This window comes from Hyperolius riggenbachi, chromosome 4, assembly GCF_040937935.1.
Source record: "Hyperolius riggenbachi isolate aHypRig1 chromosome 4, aHypRig1.pri, whole genome shotgun sequence".
NCBI lineage: Eukaryota > Metazoa > Chordata > Amphibia > Anura > Hyperoliidae > Hyperolius > Hyperolius riggenbachi.
Window position 1 is genome coordinate 412,273,122 of NC_090649.1, and position 24,670 is coordinate 412,297,791.

General features: G+C 43.0%; 1 protein-coding gene across 3 annotated transcripts in view; it reads right to left on the bottom strand.

The window, feature by feature from the left end:
• Positions 1–24,670, bottom strand: part of VPS54 (VPS54 subunit of GARP complex) — a 128,834-nt gene that overhangs the window by 13,511 nt on the left and 90,653 nt on the right. For all 3 annotated transcript variants that reach the window (XM_068232366.1, XM_068232363.1, XM_068232365.1), the window contains 6 exons: positions 23,869–24,050; positions 19,146–19,258; positions 10,842–10,905; positions 10,647–10,752; positions 5,335–5,422; positions 1,863–1,984 (listed from right to left, as the gene is read on the bottom strand). In XM_068232366.1, coding sequence (XP_068088467.1) covers positions 1,863–1,984; positions 5,335–5,422; positions 10,647–10,752; positions 10,842–10,905; positions 19,146–19,258; positions 23,869–24,050 — 675 coding nt within the window. The remainder of the gene's footprint in view (positions 1–1,862; positions 1,985–5,334; positions 5,423–10,646; positions 10,753–10,841; positions 10,906–19,145; positions 19,259–23,868; positions 24,051–24,670) is intronic.

The following is a 24,670-nucleotide window of genomic DNA, read 5'->3' on the forward strand; positions in this document are numbered from 1 at the left end:
ATTTGGGAGTTCTATACACATCAGCTGAATTCAGGAACATTTTCCTCAGCAGGTTCTCTCAGGTCAGTCACACCTTTGCTGGCAACATTCCTGGTATTTATCACCTCAGAACAGCCAGTAAATGCGGGAGGATCTGCAACAATTACAAGTAAATGGACTGCACTGAACATCTGGATAATGATTTCTCTCTCCAATGGACAGATGATGACTGGCTCTAGTAAGGAATTACAGATTACAGTAGGTGAATACTAATCAGAGACTCACACTAAAAATGAGCAAAAGATGAATATAAGTAATGTAAGTATCCAAGCAGATGCAGATACATCTTATAGAGGAACTTTAAGGGCCTGTTTCCACTATCGCGAATTTGCAGGCATTTCCAGCATGCGAATTTGCATAGGTAATACAAGTGGATGGGGCTGCTTCCACTTGTCAGAATTTCTTTGCGGTTTTGTGTGCAGGAAAAATCTGCTCGGCAGAGCCATCAGAATTCGCTCACCGCACACCGCTAGGCGATCCGCATACAATGTATTTAATAGGAAATTTGCATGCGGTGTCGGTGTGCGAATTCAATTCGCATATGATTTCGCATGAAACCAATGTAAAAGCACACAGGCACTGACTTGGTTAAATTCGCATACAAACTTATGCGAACTTGTGGTAAAATTCGCAAACGCTAACAAATTCGCATCTGCATGCGAATTTGTAAACGCGGTTTCCGCGACGATTCCGTACCGCACAAGTGGAAACGGGCCCTAACCCAGGATTGAATTTCATCCCAGTCAATAGCTGATACCCCTATACCAAAAGAAATCTTTACCTTTTCTCAAACAGATCATCAGGGAGGACTGTAAGGCTGACATTGTGGTAAAACCCCTCCCACAGTGTAATGTCAGCATCTAGGTCCTGAGAGTTTTGCTGTCTGTGAACCTTGTTGCATTGAGAGAAATTACCGGCTTTTTCCAAGTGCCAAGCAAGGAATATTTCCCTGTGGGCATAGAACTCGCAGTAACAAACTCGCATATAGAATAGCAGTGCTGGTACCATAAATCCACAGGGAAGCCAGTGAGCAGTCATTCGCTGGCTTCCAATCCAATTCTTGCATCAGGTGGCACTGTTGTCCAATTGGACGACAGGTTGCTCCCTGAGTATGCTTTACTGTCTGGCGAAAATAGTTTTTTTACTATCTGCAATTGCTGCTTTGGTTAAAGGGGAGACAAAAAGGCTGCATATGTAAACAGGTAATAGTTTACACTACCTAGGTTCAATGTAATGTTTTCTACATCATATCATATATACTCTGGCCCCCCCATTAGTTTGAAGTATGTTGAACCGGTTCTTGACGGAAAAAGTTTGGGGACCCCTGCAATAGATGGTGAAATGCCTGGCTCTATTTAGCCCAAATCAAACTGCAGCAACCACTAGCACAAAGGAACCACACACAAGCCCTAAACATGTCGTGCCTATGGGGTAGCTCAGTCCTCACTAAAGTGCCACAATCAGCTCACCTCTATCTACAGTGCAAACTACAGTATAACGCTAACAAGTACAGCAGGAACCGCAATAAATAGGTAGATTTTCACTGCATATTGGGCAACAATCTATAGGTTTACCCTGACATCATCTCCTTTTTCAGCGATTTACCATGTTGGATAATACTAGTCCAAACGCTATTGGTTCTGCTGACAGCTGTAGCAACCTCTTGCTCCTCCTATTCCCTCCCTCCTGGGTAGCTCATTTGTACATTCATCTCAGGTGAACGATCACCCAAAGTAATCTTGAAGGATGGCTTCAGGTGACATTTCTCCTATGTGTATGCATAGCTATAGGCAGATTTAGAAGCCAGGCGGAGCTTACATTACCTTAGTGATGTGGTCAAACTGTCGCAGCATGCTGTACTGTTTCGGCTGCATCCGGGCCTCAAAGTGCGCTCTTATGACAGGAATGTAGTGTACGATGAGCTGGAGGCAGCGGGAAGACAGAGCTGCAAAACAAACACTCATTATCAGCACCACCACAGCTGTGCAGTTCTCTGCATTTGTCTTTATACTGCCAATAAAGAGAACACTCTTCTTTCTACCAGCAGATGAGATGCACCATTATATACACCTGATACTGCCCCAAATAAGCTAACAGGGTACTGGGGACTATATATGGATTATTTACATTATGATTTCACCTATCATGTATTTGTGTAACTAAATATTATCTTTACATGCATATAAGTGGCTTCAACAGTCCTCCAATGACATCTGGCCTTCCATTAGTCATACTGACATGAGATCACAGGGGCTAAATAACATGACTTTAACCTTTTTCAATCCATTTTTGCGATCACTCATGTTCCCCCATCACTTACTTTTTCCGGTGTGTGGTGGAAACTTGGTGGATGGTGGGAGTGCAGAACTGCTGGGATCTGATATGGTCTCTACCTCCTCACACTAGAAAACTAGGAGTCGACTTGGCATCCACTGCTAAAGGGGGATGAGGGAATGTGGGGGGGGGGTCGGGAGGGAGTGTCAGCTTGCGGTCTGTAGCTCCACCCTCATTGCAGCATAGTTATGTGGCACAGTGTGGTGCCAAAGGAGGTCGAAGTGCCAGGCTCTTTGATTCACATAGGCTGATGCTGTGCTGGACTAGATCTGGCAAAGGCGCCCCTAGTGGTGAGCCCAAATGTGCCCACGTCATATTAAATTAAATAAATGGGGCCTGCAGGCGTTCAAATTACTTTGATCTAAAGGTGCTGACAATGTGCCAGATTTTATCCAGCAACAGTGCCCCTAGTGGCAGCCATGTTTCGCTAGCGGCAACCTGAACTGCAAAGTGCCAGGATAAAGGGCTAATTTAATGTGGCCCATCCTGATGCCAATTCCCTCCTGACATAAATTAACTGCTTCTAATAAGAGAGAATTACTAAAATTATAAAGGCAATACGGTGCTGCTGTACTGCTTAATTTTCAGATATATTTTCCATTAAAGTGGACCTGAACTTTTGCATAGGACAGAGGGAAAACATAGGAAAATCCACCCTGTATGTATTTAGAGTTTAATTCCCCTCATCTGTGACTAATTACAACTGTAATTTGATCCCTCAGCTGTGCCAGCTGGTTGCCTCGGCAGAGCAGCTAATTTATAAACACAGGATGTTAACCCTATGTCCGCTTCAATGAAAGGAGGAAGTAGACACACTGCAGATTTATTGCAGGATTTGTATCAGTTGTAACAAAAAAATGTGCTGGGTTCAGGTCCGCTGAATTATTTATTTTGTTCCCATAGCATTGACATCTTCTGCAGCACTTTACACAGTACATAGTCCTGTCAATAACCAAATGACGTAACCACATCTAAATAGTTATCATTGCTGTCTCTAGCGCCATTCACTCCACATTGCCAAACAGTAACATACTATATACAGAAGTTTAGGCCCATTTGTAAAATTTCACTTTTTTCTTTACTTTATCCAAACCCAATAAAACTTCTCTTTCATTAAATACTGTGTAGGTTTGAGCTGGCCATAGACTGCACATCGAACGCCAGTTGGCAAAGAGCATCACTGTTTGTTGTGTGATCCAAAGTGAACAGAAACAACACCTGGTCTCCCAGAGGGCATATTGAAAACAAAGCTGCATAACTAAATAGCCTAGGCTTAACATCGACTGGGAGGACAGGGTTACATGCCAATATACAGCAATATAAATATACAGGAAGTGTTTGTGATGCTGAAACCAGCATAACTAATGTAAAATTGGGTATCCTGGGTAATGTATTACATCCTACTATGGCCTCTATTCATAAAGCATTCCCGCATGCAGTAATGCTCAAAACAGCTGACTTTCCCGACCATTTAGCAAAGTGTCCATTCATAAAAGCTGTTTCCGCATGAAAAGCTACAATTCCTGAGCAGTGCGGGAAATTACCGCCTTGTGCGTTGATTATCACAACACATGTCACTGAATGTTAATTCATAAAGATTAGAGCATGCGGAATGGGAACGGAAAATACCGACTGTTTAGAAAAAGAGATAAGCCAGACATAACAGGCAAACTAATGTGGACAGACCTCCCAGACAGCAGCAGAGAGAGCAGAACAAAAAAGGCATCCTGGAATACCAAGGCTGTGTTTTTTTAACCCCTTGGGTACCTGGTTTCAGATAAATTTCACATTAGAAAGCCTGCATGTGTAACATTTCTTGAAGTTCTTCTAAGCTGCAGCAATTAAATAGATTGTTTAGAAAGACTAATGCCGGGCATACATAGCTAGCGGCTCGATGCCGATTCCTGCTCGTCCCCGTGGGCATCCCTTATCAGCCGCTCGATTCCCCGCTACTGTCCGCCCGCGGGGATCGAGCGGGGAATCTATCTGGCAGGTCATCGGACCTGTCGGATATTATCAATCAAGCCATCAGCGGCTCGATTGATTAAAAAAAAAAGTCTATGCTTAGACAGATTCAGCGCAGATTCTGGGCAAACAGAGGCAATTAAAAAAAAATGCACATGTAAAGGGATGCTGGGGATGCCTCCATTATACTAACTCTGTCTCTGCACAGAGAAAATGTATCAACTCAGCCAGCACCGCCAGTTTAGTGCGGGAATTCCTCGACCTATTATCGCAAGTGTAAACTTTTTTATGAATTAGCACACAAAAGTCTAAAATATCGATGCAGTGTTTTCCCTCCAAGATTTTTTTTCCCCCACAAATGTTTTAGGGCTCGTTTCCACTGTAGCGGTGCGGAATCGCCTGGATTCCACCACTGAAGAAATCGCATGCGGCTGCGTTTCCCCATGCGGATTTACCCGCGATTTCGCATGGCAAGGAGCCAGGCGAATTTAACCATGTCACTGCCTGTGTAAAGTTCCATTGCCTTTCATGCGAAATCGCATGCGAAATCGCGGGGAAATCCGCATGACAAAGCCGCATGCGATTTCCCTATTGAATGCATTAGCGGCGATTCGCCCGCATTCCTGCCGCACGCGAAATCTGACGACCTTGTCGTGCAGATTTTTCCCGCAACGAAAAAAGCCGCCGCCGCCCCACACGTGGAGACAGCCCCATCCACTAACATTGAGTATGCGAATCCGCATGCAGTGCCCGCATGCGGATTCGCTATAGTGGAAACGAGTCCTTATGAATAGAGCCCTATATGTCGCTGTGGTGCCTCTTTATAAGCATTATTTAACAATGCTTGCTACCACAATCTGCTCTTCCACAATCATTACAGATGATGTTTTCATATTAATTAAATGATGCAGGCATGGGAGGATTTGCTACATCTAGTGTTTGAGTAACATTAATGGTCACAATAGATTGCTTGTACACACAGCACAGATCACTCACCCAGGTTTTTGGTGGTTATGGTTTTCAGGCCAACAACCTGTAGTGCCCCGGCGCCCAGAACCAGCTGACAACTGCGCGAGTTAAAGTACTGCACAACGACAAATCAGACACCATACAAGGCATTACTTTATATTGTATATGTTATATACTTATATACTTCATATTGTACAGAGAGGAAAACGTTATTCCCAGAGGATTCTGTGCAACAAGAACATGATTAATGAACTGAACAAAAAATGGATCGCAGTGCAGATTTAGCTGAAGATTCTGATGACAAGAATAATGGTACGCTGGGATGTAATTCTAACTCCTGCGATAAGATCTCCTTCACTGCAGCTATTCTGCAGAGGTAATAACATGCTGCTCATATTTCACATGTAAAGAGGTCAGGCCATGACTGAAACTTCCATCATACACAATTCTTGGCTTTTATAGAACAATAATCAGCTAACATTGTTTAGGTACCTTAGCAAGTGACATAACTGAGCTACCAAGCTTATATTTTCAATATGCTTTCCTTTCAGAGAGGAGAAAGCCACTTCTCAGCATTAGGCTGGAATATATAATGTGCCTTCTTAATGATGCAGCAGAGCAGGGCTTACCATGCCTAATACAGCAGATCCACTTCCTCTCTATAAAGGCGAGTGGCTTACCATGCAGCAGATCCACTTCCTCTCTCTCTAGAGGGGGAGTGGCTTACCAGGCAGCAGATCCACTTCATCTCTATAGCGGGGGAGTGGCTTGCCATGCCTAATACAGCAGATCCATTTCCTCTCTCTAAAGGGAGTGTGGCTTACCATCAGGGATGAGCTTCGAATGGATTCCGACTCAAAATAATTTGGAATCCAACCGTTAATTAGTGCACCTGGGCGGGCAGATAAGGGAGTGGTAACTTACCTAGGCTTCCGTCTTCTTAATCCACTTCTAATTGCGTCCCACGCCGCGTTCCAAGTCGCGTCATGTGACTACCACACTTCCTTCTTCAACTTGGAAGGAGGAAGTGTGGTAGTCACGTGACGCGACATGGGACGCAATTAGAAGCGGATTAAAGAGACAGAAGCCTGGTTAAAGCGGTTTAACACCCAGCATTACAACTTTGCTTTAAAAGATTGCTTACAGCTTACAAACTATTATGCCAGATTTTTTTTTAAGCAGAAATTCACTGAATGGGTTAAACATGACATTTTAGTGTTGGATTCAACTAGGAATCCGCATCCGTTCTTATCTTTTAGTTACAAATGTATCTTTATTTGGAATACAAATAGACCTTTGAAAAGCCTGCCAGGGAAGCCCTCTTTGTTGGGCTCTTTCACATCAGAGCTTGCGTTGGAGAACGCTCAAAGCATACGTTTTGTTGTATGCCTTTTACTGCGTTTTGATATGCGTTGCACTGCAGTGAGTGTGCGTTTTTAATCCGTTTTCAATGCGTTACTGCACATAGAAAAACGCAGGTAATTTTTTTTTCTTTTAGTTGTCAACTTTCTACATTGTTCCTCTGTTGCATTCTGGGACTGATTGCCTGCGTTAACGGATTAAAAACGCGCATAGTGTGCGTCTTACATTGACTAACATTGTAACGCATAAAGCTAGCGTCGGCCGAAAAACTGCGCCTGGGTGCAGTGTAACGCAACGCACAAAAACGCAGCGTTATATGTGAAAGCTAACATGAAAGTCTATGGACTTTCATTTCACCTTGGGTAACGCAAACTTTACCCTTTGCGTTGAAACGCAGAAAATCTGTCCTAATGTGAAAGAGCCCTCAGAGCAGTGTTTGTTTGTTACATTGTAGATAGATACATTTGTAACTAAACAAGCAAGCACGGAGGAGGATTTCTAGCTATGCAGCACTAAAATGTCATGTTTATTCCATTCAGTGAATTTCTGCTAAAAAAAAAATCTGGCATAATAGTTTATAAGCTGTAAGCAATCTTTTAAAGCAAAGTTGAAATGCTGGGTGTTAGACCACTTTAAGTTAATCCTCCCTCATTCGTCCACCCAGGTGCACTAATTGACGTTTAGATTCCGAATGGTTTTAAGTCGAAATCCATTCAACGCTCATCCCTGCTTACCATGCCTAATACAGCAGATCCACTTCCACTCTCCAGAGGGGGAGTGGCTTACCATGCATAATGCAGCATATTAACTTCCTCTCCTTAGAGGGGGAGAGTACTGTGAAGTGTGGAGAATGTGGCCCATAGCAACACAGGCATTAGATGCTGGTAACGTATAAAGGGTGACGTGCCTTGCTATGAATTAAAGATGAAGTAAAATGAAGTATGCTAATACTTACTACTACAAAATGACAAATTGCTCTATAGTATAATAAACTGCTTGCCGACCGTGTCACGATGGGCATGGCCGCAGGCGGCAGCCCCAGGACCGCCGATCGGCGTAAAGTCCTGGGGCGGCAGTTTGCAGGAGATCACGTGCAGGCTGCGCGCACATCTCCTGTTGGTAGTTCGCCACTCGGGAGACTGTTAGACGTGAAACCACCGTCTAATTACATAGTACAGCGCTGCGATCAGCAGCAGCGCTGTACCGGGGACAGCCATGTGACACGGCTGTCCCACTGGGAGACCTGAAGGTGCTCGGCTGTTATAGGCTGAAGCCTATGACAGCTAATCACAGGGATTGGCTGGCGGGGGGAGGGAGGGTCTAGGGTAAAAATAATAAAAAAAAAAAAAATATTTACATAAAAAAATAAACACACAGGGAGCAATCAGACCCCACCAACAGAGAGCTCTGTTGGTGGGGAGAAAAGGGGGGAATCACTTGTGTGCTGTGTTGTGCGGCCCTGTAGCTTGGCCTTAAAGCTGCAGTGGCCCATTTTACATAAAATGGCCAGGACTTTAGGGGGTTTAACACTGCAGTCCTCAAGAGGTTAAAGGGACGCTGTAATGAGAGGGAAATGGAGGCTGCCATATTTATTTTCTTTTAACCTATTTTGGCGTGCACGCGCACTCCAGGCCGCGGAATCGGTAGCCAGGCAATCAGTGTATCGGGCTATGGTGCCCGATCACTGATTCCTCTCCCCCGCTGAAAAAGCGACAGCTTCTCTCGGAAGCTGCGCCTTTTCTGGCCGTTCCCTCTCCGGTGCGTCACTCTAAGTGTGTGTTACGCTTAGAGTGACGTCATGTAAACATACTCATGGCCGCCATCTGGTGGCCAAAAAGTAATACTACAACTGAAAATAAAAATACATTAAAATGAACACACATTTACATTATAAATCTATTGTTTACCCCCCACCCTCCCAAAACTACCCAAATAAAATGTTTACTATTAAAAAAAAAAAAAATTACAATAAAAAAAAAAATTTGTAAATATTTACCTAAGGGTCTAAACTTTTTAAATATCAAAGTAAAGATGAAATATTTCTATATTTTTTTTTTTATTTTAAACTTGTTAATAGTGATAGTTGCAAAATGCACCTTTATTTCCAAATAAAATATTGTCGCCATACATTGTGATAGGGACATAATTTTAACAGTGTAATACCCGGGACATATGGGCAGCTCAGATTAGAGACCAGGTCAATGCCACACAGAGTTCTAGCAGCAGACATCTCTAGAACAACTGTTAAGAGGAGACTGTGTGAATCAGGCCTTCATGGTAGAATATCTGCTAGGAAACCACTGCTAAGGACAGGCAACAAGCAGAAGAGACTTGTTTGGGCTAAAGAACACAAGGAATGGACATTAGACCAGTGGAAAGCTGTGCTTTGGTCTGACGAGTCCAAATCTGAGATTTTTGGGTTCAACCACCGTGTTTTTGTGCGACGCAGAAAAGGTGAAAAGATGGTCTCTACATGCCTGGTTCCCACCGTGAAGCATGGAGGAGGAGGTGTGATGGTGTGGGGGTGCTTTGCTGGTGACACTGTTGGGGATTTATAAAAAAAATGTAAGGCATACTGAACCAGCATGGCTACCACAGCATCTTGCAGCGGCATGCTATTCCATCCGGTTTGCGTTTAGTTGGACCATCATTTATTTTTCAACAGGACAATGACCCCAAACACACCTCCAGGCTGTGTAAGGGCTATTTGACCAGGAAGGAGAGTGATGGGGTGCTGCGCCAGATGACCTAGCTTCCACAGTCACCAGACCTGAACCCAAACGAGATGGTTTGGGGTGAGCTGGACCGCAGAGTGAAGGCACAAGGGCCAACAAGTGCTAAGCATCTCTGGTAACTACTTCAAGACTGTTGGAAGATCATTTCAGGTGACTACCTCTTGAAGCTCATCAAGAGAATGCCAAGAGTGTGCAAAGCATTAATCAAAGCAAAAGGTGGCTACTTTGAAGAACCTAGAATATGACATATTTTCAGTTGTTTCACACTTTTTGGTTGTGTACTATACTTCCACATGTGTTAATTCATAGTCTGGATGCCTTCAGTGTGAATCTACAATGTTCATAGTCATGAAAATAAAGAAAACTTTGAATGAGGAGGTGTGTCCGAACTTTTAGTCTGTATTGTATATATATATATATATATATATATATATATATATATATATATATATATATATATATATATATATATACACAAACACACACTAATATGTGTGTGCGTGTATATATAACATGTTACAGTATACTACAAGTTTTTATTACATAGAGAATTATCTGCACTCTAGTCTGGGATTCTCACAGTTTCTCAACATGTGACAGGCAGCTCCCTCCCCCTCAACCTCACAAACTGCATCAAACTGAGAGCAGAGATGCTGTCTGTGAGAAGTAAACAAAGCACACAGAGCCTGCAGGGGGGCATGCTTAACTTGTATTCATTACAACAGAGGCAGCCCATTCCTTCCTGGGTGGACAAAACTTGACAAAGAAAAGCAGATTAAATATATTACAGAGACAGTGCAACTAGAATAGGCTGCAGTAATCCAGACCACATTAGAACAGGTATAGGAACTTATAGGATAGAAGAAATAAAGCTGGAAATTTTGTTACAGAGTCTCTTTAAGTTTTGTGATAAACGGGAGAAAGAGCCAAATTAAATTCGAGGTTTTATCTACAGTAACAATTTTTATTTCATAAACTGGAAACGGTAAAAATTGAGAAATAATGTATTTTTTCAATTTATTCCCATTAAAATGCATAGAAAACAAAATTGTTCTTGCGAAAAAATACCACCCAATGAAAGTCTTGTGTATTATTTAGGTATCATAAGTAGGGATAAAGTTATTGCTCAGTAAATAGGGACAAACTAAAACATCAAAACTGCTCTGGTCCATAAGGGGGAAACAAGGTCTAAATGCAAAGCGGTTAAATAAAGTTGAGTTACAGTTTAAAATCTTACAGTACCTTTAACAGTTCACAGAGACGAGTCAGCATGTCTGTTGTTATGGATGGGATGTCATCCACACAGCTGCAATACTCCAGAATGATTCGGATCAGAATGAGGACAGTGCTGTACAGAGTAATACAGAGAGATCTTTATTTAATTCATCTAGTCAAAAAGCTGACAGCTCAGATGTGTGATCTGGGTGCACCACTCACCCCACTACTGCATACTTCTGGCCGTCTACTGTGAGGAAGTCAGAGGGCTTTCGTTCTTCTGTACCTGGACATGGAAGAATGGCATTAATACACTTCTGACATTGCAAAACATATAGAGCATTTATTAAGTATACAGGTAGTCCTCGTTTAACGAACGAGATAGGGACTGTAGGTTCGTTCTTAACCTGAATCTGTACTTAAGTTGGAACATTGTGCCATCTCTGTGCCCTGTACCTCCTCTGTGCCCCCTGTGCCTCCAGTGTCCCCCTCTGTGTCACCTCTGCCCTTTGTAAGAAGCCATTTTTTCTTTGATTTTTTTTAAAATCGATTTTCTCAAAAACTACATGTCGAATTTGAAAAAAAAAAATTTGGCTTGTTCCCATGGAAACAGAGAATCAATGCCGTTTGTATCGGCGGGTCGTTCGTAAGTCGGGGACTACCTGTATTCTTTTGACCTGCTAATGTGTGTGTGTGTGTGTGTCTGTCTAGGACTCATCATCCATGTCCTCCCACATGTGGCCAAGCAGTTTTGATGAGACCTTTACCTCGACTATTAATCACTGATAACTCATAAACGTGACTGTAAAAGTTCTGCCTCACTTGTTTATGGCAGACAGGAGTACAGATGTGCATCAGGCAGCATGTGTGGCATTGCAGCTAATAGCTCTATCGCCCAGGTTTGAAATCCTCCCATCTGCATGAAAGCTGTATTTTCCATGATGTTTATGAAGGAGGCCTCCATGTGTTCAAGTCTTCTCTAAACCCCAGAACTTCCCAGAAGGTTGACTGGCTATCCCACAAATAACTGAGGCAGGGACAACAGACTGCAATCCCTAATGAAAGACTGTCATTGATGTGAATTGTTTAGTACTCTCCAAGGCACTGTGTCCTATATGAATAGGTAGAGCAGAGTATTTTAAACACAAACAAATAAAACTAGTAGCTCCAGCTTTTTCTTCCAACTGCATTTGAATAAAGGCTTTTAAAGAGGAACATCTAACCCAGGATTAAACTTCATCCCAATCAGTAGCTGAAACCCCCTTTCCCACAAGACAAGATCATCAGGGGGAAGATGAAGGGGGAGGAGTATGGCTGATATTGTGGTGAAACCACTCCCAGTGTGATGTCATGACCATGGTCCTGACAGTTTGCAGGCTGTGAACCGCATTGCATTGTGGGAAATAACAGCTTTTTCCAACTGCCAAGCAATGGGCTTGATTCATTAAAGAGAACCCGAGGTGGGGTTCTGACAATGCTATCCGCATACAGAGGCTGGGTCTGCCTATACTGCCCAGCCTCTGTTGCTATCCAGATCCCTCCTAAGCCCCCCCCTGCGCTATGCTAGCCCACATAAATCACAGCCTCGCTGTCAACACGCAGCGTGTCACAGCGCGCTGTGTTTACCCCTTTACTGTCAGTCTCGCAGCTCCCCCGCCTCCTGCATAGCTCCGGGCCCCGCCTGCGTCCCTGTGTACAATGACATGCCTCGGTTTTAATCTGGACCGGCCACAGTCCCCCCGCCTCCCAAAAATACCACCAGGCTAGCGACAATCTGCTTGTGACTATCCTGCTATTTACCTGAGCATGTCAATCATCTTGTGCTCCATAGAGTGCCCCCCCTGCTCCCCGCCTCTGCTTGCTTCCTCCAATCAGAAGCTAAGCCTCGACCCAGGAAGCGCCTCATATATCCGCCTCGGGTTCTCTTTATTTTCCTTGTAGATACAAAGGTCAAAAAGACCTTAGGGCTCTTTCACATCTACAACGCGTGCAGGAGCTGTTCTCCTGCACGTGTTCTATGCCCTGCGGCGTGTCATCGGGATGTAGCTGTGCGATGCAATCAGCGGTGGTAGTATTTAATTAACCCAACGGGAAACCGCTGGCTCCTGACAATTAAAAGCTCCTGGGTGCGTCGTACCGCAATGCATAGAAATGCAGCATCGGGTGTGAAAGGTCTATGGACCTTCATTTTACCTTGGTTAACGCAAAGTTTCGACTTTGCGTTAAAACGCAGCAAATGGGCTCTAGTGTGAAAGAGCCCTAAAAACAACTCAAAGGATAACACATTTTACATTGAAATGACACTAATTCCTTGAAGAAGGTTCTGCTTTAGACCAGCATGAGGTCTTAAAGTGAGCAAATTAACCAGCAGCTAATCTACCTATAAAGCGTTCCTCTTGCATAACAAATTATTTCAAGAATTAGTTGGGAGAGCTTTTTTCAATGAAACGGATAATGTTAATGACGAAGCGCCTCATTTAGAGGTGCGAAACAGCTGTTGACCACTTGTACTGCTTGTTACTCCCTATCCATGTGCTGACTTTGCTATGGACGTTGTGATGACTTTTTACATTTTTGGAATAAATTACAGTTTTTATATGGATGTGCCTGGCCTGCTGTTCTCTCTTTTGACAATGTTATAAAAATTGTGTTCATGACAAAACTGTAGCTACACAAGCCTTTTGTCCTTTCTAAGGTTTGTGAGCTGTTAGCATAAAGTAGCCTCACCTTTTCCCTATCATCAATAGCACAGACCATGACCATGAAGGCAGCATGACCTACTTGCAGTGTGTGAAGGACGATCCCCAGCAATAATGCACTACCTGAGAATTATTAAGAGCAGACTCACCCTTGAGAACAGTGTATGACATGCAGCAGGAAGATATAAATATCTCATGCATGAGGGAGGCATTAGCTCTAATAGAAAGCCAAGTCTAATGCATCACAGTTGTATTCTTCAAAGTTTAAAGTAGTATTGTCATCAAATTTTATCTATAGCCTAAACAGCATTAAACATAGAATAAAATTAACAGCTAAAACCATCTGACTGGTTTTTATGGGTTATAGGTTATGCTTTATGCCTGGTACACACCATGACGGTCCAAAACGATTGGTTTCCAACTGGTCCAACCTGATTTCCAATATTTTTTTTTTTAATTTCCCGATCAGTCCTGTACAAAATCGATCAGAAAAACGATTGGAAATCAGATCGTACCTGTTGGAAAGTATTGATGTGACCCAAAATCTGACACTTCATTTAGCTGCTAATTGATAAGCCAACAGGAGAAATTGGCAGCGCTTCCAAATGCAGGCTGCACCCAAGTTGACCAGCTGCATAGATGTGCAGAGCCCAAAACACGAGCAGATTACACAACTTGCATTCAAAACAGATGCAGAAAATGGAGGACATTAGCTTCCAAATACATTTTATGCGCAGATTGTTCAGTACTAGACTCTTTCACAACGTTGACGTGCCCTCATGGAAGAGACCTAACCACTAACAATTAAAACTTAACCACTTCACCACTGAGGGGTTTTACCCCTTGAGCACCAGAGCAATTTTCACCTTTCAGCGCTCCTTCCATTCATTCGTCTATAACTTTATCATTACTTATCACAATTAAATGAACTATATCTTGTTTTTTCTGCCACCAATTAAGCTTTCTTTAGGTGGGACATTATGCCAAGAATTTTTTTATTCTAAATATGTTTTAATGGGAAAATAGGAAAAATGTGGGAAAAAATTCATTATTTTTCAGTTTTCGGCCATTATAGTTTTAAATAATGCATGCTACTGTAATTAAAACCCATGAAATGTATTTGCCCATTTGTCCCGGTTACAAAACCGTTTAAATTATGTCCCTATCACAATGTTTGGCGCCAATATTTTATTTGGAAATAAAGGTGCATTTTTTTCAGTTTTGCATCCATCCCTAATTACAACCCCATAGTTTATAAAGTAACAGTGTTGTACCCTTCTGACATAAATATTTAAAAAGTTCAGTCCCTAAGGTAACTATTTATGTATTTTTTTTAATTGTACATTTTTTAATTTTTTTTAATTACAAAAAAAAAAATGGGGAGTGTGGGAGGTAATGAGTTAATTTTTTGTGTATAAGTAATGTATTTGTATGTGAAAAATGCTTTACGGTGTAGTTTTACTATTTGGCCACAAGATGGCAACAGTAACTTTTTGTTTAACCCTCCTGGCGGTTTGCAAAAAAATCGCCAGGGGGCAGCAAATCTTTTTTTTTAAATTTTTTTTTTTTTTTTCATGTAGCGAGACAAAGTCTCGCTACATGATAGCCGCTGCTCAGCGGCATCCCCCCAGCCCCTCCGATCGCCGCCGGCGATCGGAGATCCCGTTCAAAGAACGGGATCTCCCGGAGGGCTTCCCCCGTCGCCATGGCGACGGGGCGGGATGACGTCACCGACGTCATCGACGTCGTGACGTCAAAGGGGATTCCGATCCACCCCATAGAGCTGCCTGGCACTGATTGGCCAGGCAGCGCACGGGGTCTGGGGGGGGGGGCGGCTGCGGCGCGACGGATAGCGACGGATAGCGGCGGATCGGCGGGTAGCGGCGGCGATCGGGCACTGCACGCAGCTAGCAAAGTGCTAGCTGCGTGCAGCAAAAAAAAAATTATGCAAATCGGCCCAGCGGGGCCTGAGCGGTGCCTTCCGGCGGCATAGCCCGAACTCAGTTCGGGCTTACCGCCAGGAAGGTTAATGAGATCTCCAAGCGTCCTTACGGATGCTTGGAGGAAGTACTAGGAGGCTGGGAAAGTTTTTTTTTCCCCCACAGTGATCGCGCGGCTTCTCGGAGAAGCAGCGGATCATTGCGGGGCTTAGATCAACGAACGGGAATGGATTTTCCCGTTCATTGATCTCCGGGCGAGCGGCGTGTTTACGAACGGGAGTGCGCGCTAGAGCGAGCGGGAGCGCGGAAAGTACGGATTTCTCCGTCCCTGGGGGTGATTGGATGGAAAAAGGGACGGAGAAATTCGTACGGGTGGGGGTAAAGTGGTTAAACAGTGTAAACCTGGGGCTGCTAGCCACAAATGGTCTACACATTTTCTAAAGAACAAAAAAAATTGGCAGCACTCCTAATTAGGCTGCAACAGAAAGGAAACCAACAGAGGTGTACAGCGCCCCTCCTGAGACTTCAATTACACACCTTGAATACAAATCAGATGCAAAACTATGCACTAAATCTAGATAAATTAAATGCAAACTGATACACATGAATGCAGCTAGCCACAAGTAGACTTACATTTTTGTACAACAGGAGAAATTGGCAATGCTTCCAAATACAGGCTGCACCTGAGTTGACCAGCTGCATTGATGTGCAGAGCCCAAAACACGGGCAGATTACACAACTTGCATTCAAAACAGATGCAGCAAATGGAGGACGTTCGCTTCCTGTGCAGAGAGGAGAATAGGTGTAGACACTCAATTTATTCCACAAAAATGCAACACTGAATTATGCTACTGGTAAATTTGCAGGATAAAACTGTTCTTAAAGGAAACCTTAACTCAAAAAAACATGAGCTACCTGGGGCATCTACCAGCCCCCTGCAGCCATCCTGTGCCCTCGCAGTCACTCATGGCTCCTCCGGTCCCCCGCTTCCAGCTAGTTTTGTTTTTGCCGACTGAGAGTCGGCCGGCCACCATGCGTACATTTTTATGCATTCCCGCTAGTGCAGAAAGCTTTAACAAGTACATCTTTACGCGTTACAAGTGCAGTGCGTAAAAATTTGCGCATTGCAACCGTAACGCGTAAAATGTACTTGTTAAAGCTTTCTGCACCAGCGGGAATGCGTAAAAATGTACGCATGGCGGCTGGCCGACTCCCAGTCTGCAAAAACGAAACTAGCTGGCAGCGGGGGACCAGAGGAGCCATGAGTGACTGCGAGGGCACAGGATGGCTGCAGGGGGCTGGTAGATGCCCCAGGTAAGTGAAACTCATTGTTTCATTTGAGTTAAAGTTCCCTTTAAGGACTAGTTACTGAGTGTCACTATGCAGTATCACTGAATAGCGTTACTGGCAACTGGGAATCTGAAGCTGCTACAGATCTCTCATAAATAAAAGTATGGAGAAGTAAGCATGACCGGCGCCTGCAGACACTTGCAGTGCAGCTCTGGGGTAATCGATGAGGATTCTGCTGCTGACACTGTCTGCATGGCTTACGTATAATTGCATCTACATGGACTTACTGCATTTACTCTAGTTTCTATCTAACCTCAACAACATATTGGTATATTAACTGGCATCTCTTCATACTGGCTCTAAAGGGTGGATGGCTTGGTACAATTTAAGATAAAAAAAAAAATTCAATAAAGTCAACTATATTAAAGAGGGCAAATAAGGCCTTTTAGACTGCTCTCATTTTCTCCATATCTAATTGTGGTTTAGCTTCCGGTGCCTTTCGTCTTTTGCTGAGAACAGAGTGCTAGTCACATAATATCCAGCCAGTGGCTGAGTGTTTTAATTAGACCATGCATGCCCTCAGAGCACCAAAATAGCAAAAAAAAGTCATGGAAGAAATCAGTCAGCATTGCTGGTGAAGAGAATCTGATTATACATCTTAGTCTTTTACACCCCCATACTGCTTGAGAAGGCCTACACTGCAATGTAGACATGGTCCCTGTTCCAAACATACCCTCTGTCCACAGCGTGTAGCAAGAGCTATATTACAGAGCTGGAAGGAGCTGTAGTTACATCCTGATTAAGCTGTCAGATGTCCTGGCTTTATTAGATTAATTAAATTGATCCGATTTTCTGATTGGATTGATTAGGAAAATTTTGACGATTAGTGGTTCCAAACGATCATTTACGATTGTTCATATGATTATTCAGCAATTTGTATCGTTCGTCGCCACTAATCCAATTTTTTTCATACAATCTTACCATTTTTATGTCATATAAGGGAACTGCCTAAATTATCCATTCAATATATTCACTTAATTTACCCTTACACTACATACCGTAGATTTGGTAAAATTGGATGAAAAATATTGGATCATTAGTGATCACCATTAGGCTCATAAATTCTCATTTTCTGTTTACCTATGATTTAGTGAACAGAGCTGTGAAAACAGCATACATAAATACATACATACATACATACAATAACAGAAAAGGGGAGAGCTTAGGTTATTCTGTTTCAGTTTAGGCGAAACCATAGAATTATGATTTTGAGTGACAGAGATAGCTATTTTAGATCTGTTTTTTTTTTTTTAAATCAGCTCCAAAACTGTATACCCTAACCGAAGGTTGTAGGTATGCATGTGACCTGTGGGCAGTGGCCTAGTGTAAGGGGCGTAGTTGTGGGCGGCAGCAGCTTAGCGCGGCGGATGTGGTGTGCATATGCAGCTGCAGGTACATCCATGCATACATAAGTTTGTACCTGTGGGCGGCGACGTAGTGTGGGCAGCGCAGTTGTGGGTGGCGGCTTAGTGCACCGCACAATTCTTTTGAGAATTTGAGGTTTCCTTGTAATTATCTACTACTAGAGCAAAACTAAAGGGTAAGAAAACTGTGCTTTCTACGTTAAATACGGTACATGTACATACGATATATCACTAGCAATAGGTAGTTGCCTCTTGTACGAGTCATTTATAGGCTTTTTTATTAATGGTTTGAATCGCTAATTGGTGTACATAAGACACAGGAAATGCGTCCCTTGCATATAATGTCCTTGTGTATGTAGTGCTGAGCATAGACGGTATAATCTGTAGTAAAACTGTAGACAATCAATATCAGGCTCCCTGCACATTGCAAATCAGTTTTGCGATTCAGATTTGCAATTCCGATTTTCGCTGAATATAATCAACAGAAAAACGTAGGAAAAATCGCAGCATGCAGTAACGATTAAAAATTGGAATCAGATGTAAAAAACTATTAAAAATCAGAATCGCATGTAGTGTGCAGGGAGCCTCATACTGTTACCTGGTCTACCACTGTGCACAATTGGATATCACAAAAGATTTCAGCAGAAATCTTGACTAATACCGCTAGCTTGAAAGCATTGAATCCTCGAGCCACTGCTGATTCCTGACACTCGCAACGCGGTGGAAAATGGACATCAGATCAAAGTTTGATAAGTAAAGCGACTGAACAGTGGTTAATACTTCTTCATATTTTAATAAATTTTGGTTAGATTTGATGCTTAAAAGAATATATACTCTTCATACAAGTTCTAGGTTAAAATATTATCTCTCTCTCAAGAAGAACTGTACTAGGCTAGAGGAAGACTTGATCACATGACTAGAGATAGTGACAGCTGGCCAATCAGAGCAGCTTGGAGAAGGAGGAAGTGGCAAGCACAAGTTAGTTCACTCTGTCCATGTGCTTAAAAATACACAATTTCAAAGAAAAGAAAAATCACACAAACACTTAACAATCATAAGATAGATGTGTAATGTCGTCTGAGACCTGAAAAAACAGATATAAATAGCAGCAACCTTCCCTTCATATTTTCCATACAATATCTGAATCATGTAATGCACAGAACACCAACTTACATCCAGACTTCCTTTCAGGTAGCATGATCTTGCCGTCTGTTATAGAATCCACCAAGTCCTGGAATTCTGCAGGGACATTGGCCTGCTTCCATCGCTCATTATCCAATAGGAGACTGTGAGGAATAATAGGTCGGTAAGTATCATCTGGTAGAGTCCATGTACTACTGGTAGAAAGGTCAACAGACTTTATGAGCTTCAAGCGGATATCCAGCCTATAACCCATAATGAACAGGTCCTCTTCTCTCTGTAAACTTATAATTACCTGCTGGGTCGTCTTCTTGTGATTCAGTCCTGGGGCTCTATCTCGAATTTGGGTTTTTAGCAGGGGGCACTTTGTACCAGAAGCCGACCGACATGGAGCCTGCTGATTAGGCCATAAAGCTTATATGTGATTTTTAAATGTTCATGTACATATATTTGCACCTTAGCACTAGGCACTTTGTACCCCTGACAAAGCCCCCCATTTCAGGGGCTAAAACATGTAGTGTTTTTTTTGGGGAGGGGCAGGGGTAGTGTTAGGGTGTATTATTTACAGGGCAGTGTGAGCTAGGATTACTTACTTAGACCAGCTCCCAGCCCACTGCACTTTGATCACTGTTCTTTAATCAGCACGAGCATAGTTTTTAAACTTTTTGATTAAAAGTTAAGTTTTAGTATGTCTCCTCTAGAAAAAGTTACATTTGTGCAAAAGTTTATCTCCGGTGTGTGCTTTGATCACAAAAAGAAGACCTGGCAGGTAATTATAACTTTACAGGAAGGGAGGATCTGTTCAACATGTTGTTATAGCAACACGTGAATCAGATTTGACTCAATCAGCCCTAATTTACCAATTAATAGGTAAGTAGATTACTACCATATATCAATTACATTGGGGAGGTTATGGACACACCCATTGAGAAGTGAACTTCTGGTTGCTACCTATTTCAACCTCATTTGCTATGGGCTTCAGCTCTGTCCTGAGCATTGCATATGGGGGAAATTTATGTGGTGGTGTCTTACCTCCATGTCTGTTAGCACTTTATCTAGCTCATGACGAAATCTTATTCAGATGAAACATGTTGAGCACTAACACTGTACATATTTATGCACTCCTTTGTTTTACTTTTATCCCTCATATTGTTACTTAACGATTCAATTGGGGTGGTAATGGGTAGATGCATTAGTCGTGTTGTCTGAGTGTATCTTTCAGCTGTGTCAACCACATGGTCCAGCAGCTTGATGACTCATGTATTGCATATACCATTTGACACACGTCTGCTTCACCCACCCCCCAATCGATTTGTGTCTCATAGTACTGATGGGTACTTTATTCAATCGATAACTGTGTGCAGGTTTTCAGGGCCAGCTGCACCCCACCTCTGACATACTGCAGTGACTTACAGGTGAGGGGGAATCAGCAAAGACACTCGCCTGTACACAGTCTACCTCATGTTCGCTGTTTTTAAATTATTTTAACATTTGTATATGTAATTGATATATGGTAGTAATCTACTTACCTACTAATTGGCACAATTAGGGCTGATTGGGTCAAATCTGACTCATGTGTTGCTACAGTTTACTCCCTGTGCAATCATTCAGCATCGTTGCAATATGTTGTTATAAACTGGATATCCACGTTCAGCAAGAATATAATATAAAAAACCCTCATTCAGAACTCTTCTAGATTCGGAGTAACAATAATAACAGTGATGAGTACATTACAACACTACATTACATTACAAATCTAATAAACAAGGGTTTAGCTTGCTCAGTCATAGTAATACATTATAAAAAATATGTATAATTATTCAAATGCTCCTCTAATTTCATCTTGGGGATTACAATCTAGAAAGCCTTAATTAATGACCATCAGTTCAGCTTCCCCAGAAGCCTCATTATGTAGGGATATTCCCATGAAGGTGGTCACACTGTCACTTTACACAGCAGGGAACGTTCCCACGGCGATAGTCCCACTGTCACGCTGCATAGGAATGGGCTATATTAAGAAGTTCCCAGGAAATTAGTAGATATGAAAAATGTACCCCGCCAATATTATCTTATGTAAAATCTGAATATGCGGGTAAAGTAGATTACTGCACAGGGCATGTCTGTCTGTTATATTCCCTACACCCAGGCATATGTTGTAGAAAGACAAGGGAAAAAAATGGGATGTTGCCATAGCAACTAATCAAATTTTTTAATCATTTAACCTGCACTGTAAAGGACAGCTAGAATCAGACCGGCTGCTCAACATTCTCCTCCATCCGTTTTATAAATGATGATTATTTATCTCCTTTGGGACCACCATGTTAAAGGGAGTCTGAAGCGAATCTAAAAACAAAACAAAAACAACAACAGATACTTACCTAAGGACAGGGAAGGCTCTGGGTTCTATAAAACCATCTCGTTCCTCTGCTGGCTCACCTCTTAGCAGTCTCGAAATGATGGGTCAGAGACTACCCTCTCTTCCGCTGCGGGAAGCTTCAGAAGTCTTCAGGAGCCCGAGTGCACGCTCTCTCACACATGCGCAGTATGGAGCCGCCAGACCTCCCGAAGACCTCTAAAGCCTCCCGTGGCGGGAGATTTGAACAAAGAAGCCTGCAGTAGAACGACGGCACTGTGAGAGGAACGGGAAGGGTCAGTTCCCCAACCCTGTCCTCAAGGCCCACCAACAGTACGTTTTGCAGAAAACCACAAACATGCACAGCAGAGCTGATTAACTACCTCTGTGGATTGCCACAAAACATGCACTGTTGGTGGGCCTTGAGGACAGGGTTGGACTCAGAGCCCTTCCTCTCCTTAGGTGAGTATCTGTTTTGTTTTTTGGGGGTCTTTTAGGTTCGCTTCAGACTCACTTTAAAGGACATCCAAGGTGACATGTGACATTATGAGATAGATGTGTGTATGTACAGTGCCAAGCACACAAATAACTATGCTATGTTCCTTTTTTTTCTTTCTCTGCCTGAAAGAGTAAAAAATCAGGTATGCAAGTGACCGTTTCTGTCCAGGTCGGACTGGGTCAGACTATAGCATAACCCTCACTGATTAGTAATTATAGCCATAAAATACTTTCCGGTCAGTAAATGGCTTCCTGGAGCAGGAAAGAGATAAAAAGGGTCAATAATTCATAGATTTGAGCCCTAGCATACTTCAATGAATGTGCATTTGAGGAGAGACAATGAAAGAGTAAAAACTTAAAAACTAGATTTAAATATAAAATAAAACTGCGGGATATCTAAAAAAGTCATTTCTAGGAGAAGGAGGATGGATACAATGGTTTTTCTCATCAGTTTATTTTCACCTCGGATGTACTTCAAAGAGACTCTGAAGTCTACTTTTTTCCCCTGCTTTTGTCATATAATCCTGTTCAGCATGAATGCCTCAGTGAAATCGCTGCATCCCCATGGCAGATGGGTGATTTATATCAGAGGATTAGCCCTGCAGAGCTCCGGGCTAGCAGGGCTTCACTTCCTCAATGAGGCAGAGCTTCAGGCTGTAGCTCCGCCTCCTCCGCAGTCAATCTCTGTTGATTGCCACCTCTCCCTGCCCCTCTCAGTCTTCTTTCACTGAGAGGGGCAGGGAGGAGGCGGAGATTTGCGGAGATTGATTGCGGAGAGGCTGAGCTACAGCTCAAAGCTCAGCCTCTCCAGGAAGAGAAGCCCTGCGAGCCAGGGCAGCACAATCTGCTACCAGCAAAGTTGTAGAACTTTGCTGGTCTATAACACAGCAATAAATCACCCATCTGCCGTGGGAATGCGGCGATTTCACTGGGGCATTCATGCTGAACAGGATTATATGACAAAAGCAGGGGAAAAAAAGAGACTTCAGAGTCTCTTTAAAGTGATATAGTTATTCTTTTTTTGGAAATGCTTTGAGAACAGTAAGAAACTTTAGCTTGGAAATGTAAGTAAATGTAATGTATAGCAAATATACTTAGTTAGCAAGAACTATTTCTGTGAAGATTCTCATTTACAGCGCCGCTCATTGGTGGAAGAGGGATAGTAGAAAAGTTTCTTCCACCACCGAGTGTCGCTGCAACACTGACATCATCCTCTGGGTCCCAACCACGTGTCATAACATGTGATCGGGACCCAGAAGACGAGGTCAGCATTTCAGTGTCCACTGGATGGAGAGAGAGGGGAGCAGAACCAGCATCCAGAACAAGCAAATATGAAAAAATCCTATTTATATTTGCTAATATCCTATGTACTAAAACCGTAAGCCTTGCTTCATTCCAGGCTCACACATACGCACTACGGAACCTCACGTGATGCGAGTACTTGCGAAGATTTGCATGGGGAGTACTGAAGAACTAGCAGGTCGTATAACTTCAACTGGACAGCACAGGAATGGCGCCACATACCAGGAGCCAGAAAGGCTCTATGGTAACCACAGTCTTCCCTCTATTTAGGTATGTATAACACCTGAAGTGAGTTTTCCCCCCCATGAGGAGATAGGCTAGTCCAAAACCTGCTGGTTCTGTCAGATTTCTACTATCTACTGTAAGTGACAGCAACACAGGATAAATGTCATTTATGGCTCATTTTACTCTGGAAGAAACATACTTCTTATTTGTATGTGTTTACAAGCATTTTAATTTTTATGATTTTCGCAATAGTGGTCCTTTAAAAAACGTGAACTATATAATGTGCTAGAGTAAAGGGAGTAGATGAGAAAATTGAATTGGAAACTGTCCATGCAGTTTAATAATGTCACATAAACTGGGAACAGTGTCAGGCATTACCTGAGTTTGGTTTTTCTTTCCTCGTGGAAGCGGTTGACGAATCTGTTTGCTTGGCCCTGCAGAGCCCCTCGCAGTGACATACTTCTCCTGCCACACATCTTCTCTGTGTCCTGCACAAATACTTCAACTGCCCGGGACAAGGCTACAAATTCTGCAGAATTCAGCTTTTCCAGAAAGCCATCCTAGTGAAAGGAGACAAATCAAACCAATCAAGTAAGTCTGAGAATGGCTTACTCTGTGCACAGCCACACAAACTGGCAAATTCATACCAGATTGATATATTACAGGACTTCATTTGGCATTAGTTTACAAACATCTGCAGCTTCTCGCGCTCTCTTATTATCTCTTATTCCAGGCCTCCTTGAAAAGAGGATATGTGGGTGACCGGAGGTCAGTGGAAGAAGCTTGTGCTACATGTGGGGGGTCGACCGTAGGTCAGTGGAAAAGGTATGCATTACATGTGGGGGTTGACCCGAGGTAAATGGAAAACCTTGGTTGGTCAGTGGAAGAGGCATGTGCTACATGCAGGGGTGACCAGTGGTCAGTGGAAGAGGTATGTGCTACATGCAGGAGGGGACCAGTGGTCAGTGGAAGAGTTATGTGCTACATGCAGGAGAGGACCAGTGGTCAGTGGAAGAGTTATGTGCTACATGCGGGGGGACCAGTGTTCAGTGGAAGAGGTATGTGCTACATGCAGGGGTGACCAGTGGTCAGTGGAAGAGTTATGTGCTACATGCAGGAGGGGACCAGTGGTCAGTGGAAGAGTTATGTGCTACATGCGGGGGGACCAGTGTTCAGTGGA